The sequence below is a fragment of the Mirounga leonina genome, unplaced genomic scaffold (assembly GCF_011800145.1).
Source record: "Mirounga leonina isolate KUSES-001 unplaced genomic scaffold, KU_Mleo_1.0 Mir_200, whole genome shotgun sequence".
Lineage (NCBI taxonomy): Eukaryota > Metazoa > Chordata > Mammalia > Carnivora > Phocidae > Mirounga > Mirounga leonina.
This window is the reverse complement of record NW_023270503.1, coordinates 25,645,666-25,655,840: the sequence shown is the minus strand read 5'-3', so window position 1 is coordinate 25,655,840 and position 10,175 is coordinate 25,645,666. Positions and strand designations below refer to the sequence as shown.

The following is a 10,175-nucleotide window of genomic DNA, read 5'->3' as shown; positions in this document are numbered from 1 at the left end:
TATAAGAAGTGCTGCAGGGGAAGGAGGGAGCAGAGGTAACCCCCTCCCCTTTGCTTCCTCCCTCCCAGCCTCCGCCTTCATACCTCACTCAGACTGCAAAACAACCCAGCTCCTTGCCAAGAGTTAGGCTGACTGAATTTCAGCTCTCCCTGCCTTTGCTTCCTCTTCCCTCTCCCTGGCTGCAAACTCAGGGAGAGATTCTTGACCCTTGGCCCTTTCCCTATAGGGAAAAAGAGCAACAAGTAGAACAGGGGGTGGACAGAATCATGAGCAATGAACAGAGCTGTGGGCCTCAGGGAGGGTCCAGGACAACTAAGGGGAGTGTGCTGGTGCGGGTGCTGGGGCTGGTAGGGCACTAGAGGTCACGCCAAGGGCCCTGATCTTGAATCCAGCCTTGGCAGATACCTGAGCTCTGGCCCTGGCCATGAGGAAGAGCCAGGAAGAGCACAGAGAGCATGCAGTACTGGACACAGCAGCTCACCTCCCAGCATTCCCTCCAGAGCCCAGCAGGAGGGGGAGGGGAGAAGGCTGAGGTCAGAACCAAGTTTTTCCTGAAAAGCCTCTTTCCTTGTTTGTCCTAGCCCCTCCCAGGCCCTCCCAGGCTCGCTGGGCTACAGCTTCCCAGCCCTGGGCCAGAGGCCCAGGACAGGCCAGGGAAGAGCCCACTGTCTTCTCTCTCCCACTTTTCCTTGGGGGCGGGGGCATAAAGCTGAAGTCCAGACTATTCTAAGGAGCCCATTTGAGGGAGCACATCTCCTGGGAGTCAGAGGGTCAGTGGTCAAGCCAGCTACTCAGTCACCTCCTCTCAGTCAACCTCACTGTCCTCTCTTGGTTCGCACGCGTCCTCACCACCCAGGTTCCTCCTTCCTTGGTGCCCACACTCCTCCTTTTTTCCACCTCTCTGGTGACTGTCATGTTTCCAGGCATCCCTCAGTGCTGCCCCAGGAGCTGTCTGTGAACAAGTGGGGAAGGGCTTCCTGTGCAGGGAAACAAAAACAAAAACAAAAACCTCCCTAGAAGCGCTGGGACAAGGAGGAATTAGCAGGAAGCAGCAGGTGGCTCAGGCTCACTTGGCTGCTTGAAGAAGAGGCCCCATCTCTCCCCACAGTCCCAAGTCCTCGAGCAGGAGAGACCCATTTCCACCAGTGGGATAATTGCTGCTCTGAAGGGAGATGCTGGCTGTTTCTAACCCCTGGTCAGTGTTTCCCTTGCATGTCCGCCCATCTCCCTGCTGTTTAGGGTGGGCGGAGGGAACTAGGAATGAATGTCTGACCTTGGGCCACCCACTTCTTCTAGGCCTCATTTTCTTCTTACCGAGGAAAGGGGGCAGGGGTTAAGGTGATCTTCAAGTTCCCTTCTGAGTTCCCTTCTGTGGGATCTACATGCTGCACTCAAGCATTGGTGGTGGGGGGATGGGGTGTCACTCTGCCCCCAGACCCCTGCCTCACCTTTGGCCCCATTACTTTACGACCTCAAAGCACTTTCACCATGAAGTTCCCCTCCCTGGTCTTTTTTATTTCCCAGACAAAGGGAAATGACTCACCCCAAAGTCACCTCAAATGAGTGGGGTGGTGTCATACAAGCAAACAGGGAGTCCCTAGGGACAACGTCACCCCCATGGCAACAACTCCTTTCCCTAGGGGTGTTCTCCCTAAGGAGACTAGAAGGAAAAAGGGGTCACATTTCCTTTTGGTCTCAGGACTTGGCCCTACAGCAGAAACTCAGCTTAAGTTCCTTACTCTGGGGATATCTCCCCCCCCCCCCCCGCTACTTGTCATCTCTCCCTGTGTCACCAGGAACCTCAAGGCGAGGTCAGTCCTGCAATCACGTGAAGCCCTCACGTTTGCAAGGTTTGCAGAAAGAGCCTGTTAGCTTTGATCTCCCAGGGAGCAGCCAAGCTGGCCAGTCCCTCCCCAGGAATTCACATGCCTCTGCCATACAGGCTTTCCAAACACGCCACCCTGACTTTTCAGTGCACCCCACCCCATTCGGCTCTTAGCTCCTCCCCGGCCCCAGCAACGGCTTTTGCAAGGCAGAAAGGGGGAGATAAACGCAGTCCGCCCACTTTGCCAGTGGACTACAAATCCCGACAGGCTTAGCGTTACGCAGGCGCACGGAGCTCAACGTGCCTGCTGCTGGAAAAGTGTGTCACTGGGGCACGAGGCGCTCCCTGGGATCACATGGTACCTGCTCCAGTGCCGCGTGCGGCCCGGGAACCCTGGGTTGCTGGCGCCTGCGCAGAGCCCTCTGTCCCAGGGAAAAAGGCTGGGGCAAAAGGCGGCTGAGATTGGCAGAGTGAAATATTGCTGCCGAGGGAACGTAGCAGGGCACACGTCTCGCTTCTTTGCGCCTGGGTGCCCCCTTTCTCCCCATCACCTACTTACTTCCTGACTGCATCCTCTCTCCCTCTGGGACTTTTGCACCGGGAGCTCCAGATTCGCTACCCTGCAGCGCTGTGAAGCCGTCAGGCAGTGGCACCCCGTGCACTGCAGAGACCCGACCCTCCTTGTTACCTTCCAGCCAGAACTACAGCAGGCTGATTTCCCCCCTCCCCCACACTCTGCTCTTCCCATGCAAAGCAGACCTCCGTTGCCTCTGCGTCCTACCCTTCTGCAGGGCTGCAGTCCGGCCACCCTGAGACCTTGCTGCAGGGTGCCTCGGATCCTGCTTGTGATCCGCGGGGTCCATTCCCCGCCCTCAGTCACTGCCCAGGGGGCGACAGCGGCATTTGCAACCTCCAGTTTGTGTCAAGGTCCAGTTTGAATGACCGCTCTCAGCCGGTGAAGACATGACGACCCTGGACTCCAACAATAACACAGGTACCGGGGTTCCTTTACTATCATCATTCTTTGTCACTGTCTCCTCACTTCCATATATGCCTTAGAACAAGAGGAACTTTGTAAGGGACTGGGGACTCCCTTGGCCCGGGGATTTGCTAGCATAATGGGGACCATAGGCTGGGATTTCAAGAGCGAGTTGTTCGTCCTGGGAATGCGCCCGGAGGCGCCCCACCACCACCTCTCAGAGTCCCAAAGCTCCTTTTAGCCCGAAAGACTCGGATCCCGGGCAGGAGGTAATGGAGAGCGGGTACGTGTGGTAAGATGCACAGTTTTGAGGGACTGGGAGCTTTGGAGCAGAGCCCCAAACGCCCCTACCTCCCCCTCCCCCCTCGCTGCAGCTGTGGCATGCCTGGCTTTCTCGGAAAGAGGACCCCTCTCCTTCCTCTCCTCCTCCTCCCCTAGTTCCTGCAAGCTCAAGGGAACCCGAGAAGCAGTGGGGCGATAGGGGCTCCAGGCGGGAGGGACTGGGGGGAATGGGTCGGATCTCACTGGGGAATCCTCAGTGACAGTAGGGAGCGGCACTTGAGGCGCCAGCAGAGTGGTGCCCTGCCCCAGGGAGGACACCCACAGCGACCGGGAGGCCCGGAGGGCTCACATGGCTGCGGAGTCGGGCCCACGTGCTGCGTTTGTTTTCATTCAGCAGAAGCCGTGGCCGCCACCCCATTGGTCGTTGCCTTCCGGCCCCGTTACATAATGAGCTCCGCCCCCCCGGGTCGCCCCGGCAACGCGTGTTCCCTTCTCTCCTCCCCTCAGTTGCCCCGGCCCGGCTGGCGTTTGGGGCCCAGCCCAGGACCCGGAGGCCCGGGAGGGGCGGGACGGGGGCGGGGCTGCTGCTCCCGATTGACGGGAAGGGGAGAGGGCGGGGCCCCGAGTTCCGGGGTTCCTCGTTGGGGAGCCACGTGCAGGAGGCACACGTGGAGTGGGGACGTGAGGCCGGCTGAGGGCCCGGCTCCCGCCCCGCCCCGCCAAGATCTGGGTGAAGCTGGGCTGACTCACCGCCCCCGCCTGCCTCCTTTTCCTGTCCGCCTGCCTGGGGCCCCCTTTCTCCCCATCACCGAAGCAGAGTAAGATGGAGCCATCCGTGACCTCTCGTGGCCTCATGTTTACACTCCTCAATGGTACCTCACATCTAGCCACCCTTCTCCTCGTTCTTTTCCTTTTTATTCTGTTTGCACCTACTTCACTTTATTGCCTTTAGACTCCGTTTCGCCGCGTTCCAAATTCTTGCTGTTCCTGGAGCATCTCTTTCCTTAGTCCTGCAAACACACTGTCTTACTCCCCACCCCCACCAAGCAAGCAGCAGTTTGTCACGAAGGACTTCCCCAGAACAGCTACATCCCAGAATCGTAACTGAAGCTTTCACCTTTTTTTCCTTTTTTTCTCTTTACAGAAAGGAAAACTGAGACCCAGGGAGGGGAGTTAATTTCCTCTAGGTCACAAATCAAGTTGGTTGTGATAGATCTAAATCTAGAACTAGACTCTTTGGGGCATGCCCCTCACTTCCAGGTTCGGATTATCTTTGGATGAAGGTCTTACTCCCTTTTGGGGGATGGGTGAATTAGGTCAGGTTCATTTACCACCAAATAATATCCCATTTCCCCTCCCACCTGAACCCTGAAACTGTAGGAGCTGATCTGTTGTGCAACTATTTTACTGGGAACTGGGTTCACCCTGACCAACCTTGAGCTATTTTAAGGTTGCCCTGCCCAGCTCTGTGTGTGTCAGTGGGTGAGCAAGACATGTGCCTCTGGATACACGGTGACATGGCTTGTGTCGGCTCACACGTGTCCTAGGATCCTCCCTTCTCCCACCCCGCCTGTGGCAGGCCAAGCTAGGTGCCTGGCAAAGGTGTGGCAGGCAGGTCACCTTTTCTCCTCCTAATACCACGGGAACACAGCCACCTGGTTGGCAATGTAACCAGAGGGCCGAAGTCCCTAAATGGCTGGAGAGCCAAGGTCATTGTCACCAGGCTGAGAGATCTAGAAGGGAATTTCCAAAGCCTTAGGCTGGACAATTTTTTTTTCATGTCCACCTCCCGCAATGTGCACTGCTAAGTCTTTCCTGGACTCGGAGGGAGAATCCGCTCTGACTCTTCCTCTTGGAGGCCAGGGGAACCAGCCTGGGCAGGTTCAGTACCTTCAGTATCTTGGGAGAATATGTCTTCCAGTTTTGGGGGAATGTGACTGGCTTACTCTTGTTAAGACCTCTACTCTCGTCAGCGTTGGCTAGCTGGCCCTCCATAGTCTCATCCCTGGAATGGGCTTGGTGTTAACATTGGCAGCTGTTTTTTTGGGGGGGGGTAGGGGAAACTGGGCATTCTGAATGGGTCTCAAAGGCTCATCCCATTGTCAGGTCTGCCTCTGACAACTCAATCATTAGCAGCAGGCGATATTCCCAGGGAAGGCGTCCGGGGCAGGGGCCGGTGGGGGGGGGGGGGGCTACATACGTGAGATGCCTGCAGAGGTCCTGCCTCTAGGGAGGCACCTCACACCCAAGGCAGAAGCTGAATATGCCCTGCAAAGGGTCTTGGGGTGTTGGTTGGCCATGTCATGTCTGGTACATGTTGGGGAGTTGCTCACTGCGGCTCTTCCTGGGACTCCCAAGATTCAGAGTTCCACATGGTTAACTTCTGAGCATCCAGCAGTGTTTGGGAGAGGAAGGTGGCGGGGGGGGGATGAGCATAGTGGTGCCCTGGGACCAAAGATATTTGGCGGCTGACACCCCCTTCCCTTGTGTTCTCCTGCCAGGTGGTGTCATCACCTACATTGGCTCCAGCGGCTCCTCCCCAAGCCGCACCAGCCCTGAGTCTCTCTACAGCGACAGCTCAAATGGCAGCTTCCAGTCCCTGACTCAAGGCTGCCCTGCCTACTTCCCACCGTCACCCACGGGCTCCCTCACCCAGGACCCAGCTCGCTCCTTTGGGAGCATTCCACCCAGCTTAAGCGATGATGGCTCCCCTTCTTCATCTTCCTCATCATCGTCCTCCTCCTCCTTCTATAACGGGAGCCCCCCAGGGGGTCTACAAGTGGCCCTGGAAGATAGCAGCCGAGTGTCCCCCAGCAAGAGCACCAGCAACATCACCAGTGCGTAAATTTCCAGCTGATCTGGGGAAAGGCGGCCAGGCCTAGGTTGGGACTTGGCGTTCCCATGACACCGTTATTCTATTCGCGGGGCCTTCCCCGGCCTCAGGGCTTTCTCCTAGAGTTGCACCAGCCGCTGTCCAGCCCATCTCTGGCTGCTCAGACGGCCCTCCTGCTCACCCGCGGCCTCTCTCTTCCCGCAGAGCTGAATGGCATGGTGCTCCTGTGTAAAGTGTGCGGGGACGTGGCCTCGGGCTTCCACTACGGCGTGCATGCCTGTGAGGGCTGCAAGGTGAGGCGGGGTGGGGGTAAGGGCGGACGCGCAGGCCTGGCCTGGACAGAGATGCTCACTAGCTGCCCCCGTCCTTCCAGGGCTTTTTCCGTCGGAGCATCCAGCAGAACATCCAGTACAAAAGGTGTCTGAAGAACGAGAATTGCTCCATTGTCCGCATCAATCGGAACCGCTGCCAACAGTGTCGCTTCAAGAAGTGTCTCTCCGTGGGCATGTCTCGAGACGGTAGGGCGGCACCGTTGCCCCGCAAGCGTCCCCCCCACGCCCCCCCCTCCACCCAGAGTTCCTGAGTTCATCCCTCCCCTTAAAATGTCCCAACGGAGACCCGTCCCGCCGTGAGGCTCTTTTGCGTCGGGGACGCCCCTCTTTCATCCTCTCGGGTGAACACACTTCTCTGCTGTTCACTCCTTCCCTACTTGGAAACCCCCCCTCCGTGGGCGGGGCCTTGGTTCTGGTTTTGATGTGGAACCCCGAGCCTTGAGGGCCTTGCCCTTTCAGGAGGGAGGAAGGAAGAGAAGCACGTGAGCGTGTATGAGAACTTCCTGACGCTGCTCTCGTCCCGCCACAGCTGTGCGCTTTGGGCGCATCCCCAAACGAGAGAAGCAGCGGATGCTTGCCGAGATGCAGAGCGCCATGAACCTGGCCAACAACCAGCTGAGCAGCCAGTGCCCGTTGGAAACCTCGCCCGCCCAGCACCCGACCCCAGGCCCCATGGGCCCCTCACCACCTCCCGCTCCGGCCCCCTCACCCTTGGTGGGCTTCTCCCAATTCCCACAACAGCTGACGCCTCCCCGGTCCCCGAGTCCTGAGCCCACGGTGGAGGATGTGATATCCCAGGTGGCCCGGGCCCACCGAGAAATCTTCACCTATGCCCATGACAAGCTGGGCACCTCACCCGGCAACTTCAATGCCAACCATGCGTCCGGCAGCCCTCCGGCCACCACCCCACACTGCTGGGAGAGTCAGGGCTGCCCTCCTGTCCCCAATGACAACAACGGCATGGCTGCCCAGCATCATAATGAGGCCCTGAATGGTTTACGCCAGGCTTCCTCCTCCTACCCTCCCGCCTGGCCCCCTGGCCCTGCCCACCACAGCTGCCAGCAGCCCAACAGCAATGGGCACCGTCTCTGCCCCACCCACGGGTACCCAGCCCCAGAAGGTGAAGCCCCTGCCAACAGTCCACGGCAGGGCAACTCCAAGAACGTTCTGCTGGTGAGGGCACTGGGGGGTGAGATGGGCAGGGGGCCTGGGAGACTGGGTTTAGCGGAAGGCAGCTGGGTGTGCCTGGACGCTAATGCAGGAATATCCTCTTGCCCGGGGAGGATGCTCAGCTCTGCAGTAAGGGCTCTGCCTGCGAATCCCTGATCTCCACCTGGCACCTGATTACTACTGTACCTAAAAGACCCATCCTCTGGGGCCACAGCCCCTAACCCAGGCAGAAGCTGGGGTCCAGCCCTGCTGGGGGAACCCATCTGAGCCAGCCTGGTTGATACTCCCTTCCCCAAACCCCTTCCTTCTCCAGGCGTGTCCCATGAACATGTACCCACACGGACGCAGTGGAAGAACCGTGCAAGAGATCTGGGAAGATTTCTCCATGAGCTTCACACCCGCTGTGCGGGAGGTGGTAGAGTTTGCCAAGCACATCCCTGGCTTCCGTGATCTTTCTCAGCATGACCAGGTCACGTTGCTTAAGGCTGGCACCTTTGAGGTGAGTGACCCTTTGTGCTCCCTGCTCTTGACCTTGAGAAGGATCCAGTGGAAAGACTTGGTGTCTGGGATAGGCAGGGGCTCTGAAAGGCTTTGGAACCCCGGTATCTCTGTTCTGGCAGACTCTGACTGCCGGAGGAGGGGGCAGAATCCCTCCCCGTCCTGCCTTGGGATGGCTGGGTCTCCTGTCATCTCAGCTGGGGTCTAATCACATCCCATTACCTTAAAATAACACCTTCGGGCACATTGCTACCCCCTTCCAGGCATGAGCAAATTCAGTTGGGTGAACTTTTGTGACCTTGCCCAAGGTCACGGGGAGTGACAAAGCTAAGACTCAGATCCAGGCCTGCTGGCCATCCCTCTCTCTCTCCCCCACCCCCACCCCACTGCCCATTCAGAAACCACCCCCACTCTTTCCTGAGAAATCTAAGGCAGCACCACTGAAACCCTCTGGAAAAGTTCAGGGTCAATTTGGCAAGTGCTCCCCCCACCCCACCCGAGGATGACGGTCCCTGTCCTCCCCACCCCCCGCTTAGGTGTTGATGGTGCGCTTTGCATCGCTGTTCAACGTGAAGGACCAGACAGTGATGTTCCTGAGCCGCACCACCTACAGCCTGCAGGAACTCGGAGCCATGGGCATGGGGGACCTGCTCAATGCCATGTTTGACTTCAGCGAGAAGCTCAACTCCCTGGCGCTTACCGAGGAGGAGCTGGGCCTCTTCACCGCGGTGGTGCTTGTCTCTGCAGGTAGGTCAAGCTCCCGCCTGAGCCTGACCCCGGGGGAGGAGGCGGACGCAGTTCAATTCAACACACCTTTTATGGAGCACCTACTCTACGCCAGGCCCTGCACCGGGCACTGGGGGTACAGACATGATTCAGACACAGTCTAGCTGGGGAGACAGACTCATGCCCGCCTAATTATAAAACAGTGAGATCAGTGTCACAGTAGAAGCATGAACCAAGGGCTTTGGAAGCACAGACAACTATTTCTGCCTGGGGGAGCTGGGGAAAGAGGTGACACTTGAGTGGGGCCTCACAGGACAAGTAAGATATTGCCAGGCAGAGAGGGGGAAGGGCATCCCGGGCAGAGGGAACTACAGAGCAAAAAGCAAGGGAGCCTGGATGCGTTCGGCCTGTTCAGGGAAGGAGAGTGGCCTTGTGGGCTGGGAGGTGACCAGCCCCGCTGAGCCTGCGCTCCCAGCTTTCAGCCACCTCCTGCTCTCGGGGCAGAGGCCGGGGAGGAGGAGTTGCGCTCCCCTCCTCCTCCTTCCCCCCGTGGGCCCTCTGAGGGGCGTCAGGGAGAGGGTGCACCAGCAGCAGCCGCGTCCTCCTCCTCCTCCTCGGGGACCTCCTCGGGGACCTCCTCGGAGACCTCCTCCGGTTCCTCCTCAGAGGAGCTCGGGGAGCCTGCCTCACTGCTGTCGTCTTCCCCACAGACCGCTCGGGCATGGAGAATTCCGCTTCGGTGGAGCAGCTCCAGGAGACGCTGCTGCGGGCTCTTCGGGCTCTGGTGCTGAAGAACCGGCCCTCGGAGACTTCCCGCTTCACCAAGCTGCTGCTCAAGCTGCCGGACCTGCGGACCCTGAACAACATGCATTCCGAGAAGCTGCTGTCCTTCCGGGTGGACGCCCAGTGACCCGCCCGGCCGGCCTTCTGCCGCTGCCCCCTTGTACAGAATCGAACTCTGCACTTCTCTCTCCTTTACGAGACGAAAAGGAAAAGCAAACCAGAATCTTATTTATATTGTTATAAAATATTCCAAGATGAGCCTCTGGCCCCCCGAGCCTTCTTGTAAATAACTGCCTCCCTCCCCCCATCACTGACCCTCCCGGCCTCCCCTATTTAAATCACTCTTCCCTCCCTCCACCTTATTCTCTAGCCCCCCGATTTGTTCTATTCCTGTCTCAAATCCAATAGTTCACAGCTGAGCTGGCTTCTGTGGTGTGTGCTCGTTTGGGGGGCTGGGTGGAAATATTGCCAAGCCTGGGGCACACCTCTCCATCTGGTCAGTTGGTGGGGTGGGTACTCTGCCAGCAGATGGAAGGATACAGGGAAACAGCACACAAATCTAAGGGGGGTGCCCAAGGGGGTTATTTTCATCATATATTTATTACATAAATATATAGTAAAATAGACGAGCAACAATTACCATAAAAATATCTTTCTTTAAAATCCTGACCCAAAACACAACGGGGTGAAAAATCGCACGTAACAGACATACTGATTGTCAACGTGGGGCAGGAGTAGGAGCCCCCC

At 58.0% G+C, this 10,175-nt stretch overlaps 1 protein-coding gene across 1 annotated transcript; it reads left to right on the top strand.

The window, feature by feature from the left end:
• The first annotated feature begins 2,184 nt into the window (after positions 1-2,184).
• On the top strand, positions 2,185-9,702 carry NR1D1 (nuclear receptor subfamily 1 group D member 1). Its single transcript, XM_035027047.1, has 8 exons — positions 2,185-2,819; positions 5,588-5,923; positions 6,124-6,212; positions 6,293-6,437; positions 6,781-7,424; positions 7,735-7,920; positions 8,456-8,666; positions 9,356-9,702. The coding sequence occupies exons 1-8, from the start codon at positions 2,789-2,791 to the stop codon at positions 9,553-9,555; spliced, it is 1,842 nt and encodes a 613-aa protein (XP_034882938.1). The 5' UTR covers positions 2,185-2,788; the 3' UTR covers positions 9,556-9,702.
• Positions 9,703-10,175: the final 473 nt, after the last annotated feature.

Coding starts and splice junctions, on each gene's coding strand:
- NR1D1 (XM_035027047.1), top strand. CDS start 2,789: ATGACGACCCTGGACTCCAACAATAACACAG. Junction 7,425..7,734: donor ACTCCAAGAACGTTCTGCTG/GTGAGGGCACTG, acceptor TTCCTTCTCCAG/GCGTGTCCCATGAACATGTA. Junction 8,667..9,355: donor GGTGGTGCTTGTCTCTGCAG/GTAGGTCAAGCT, acceptor TCTTCCCCACAG/ACCGCTCGGGCATGGAGAAT.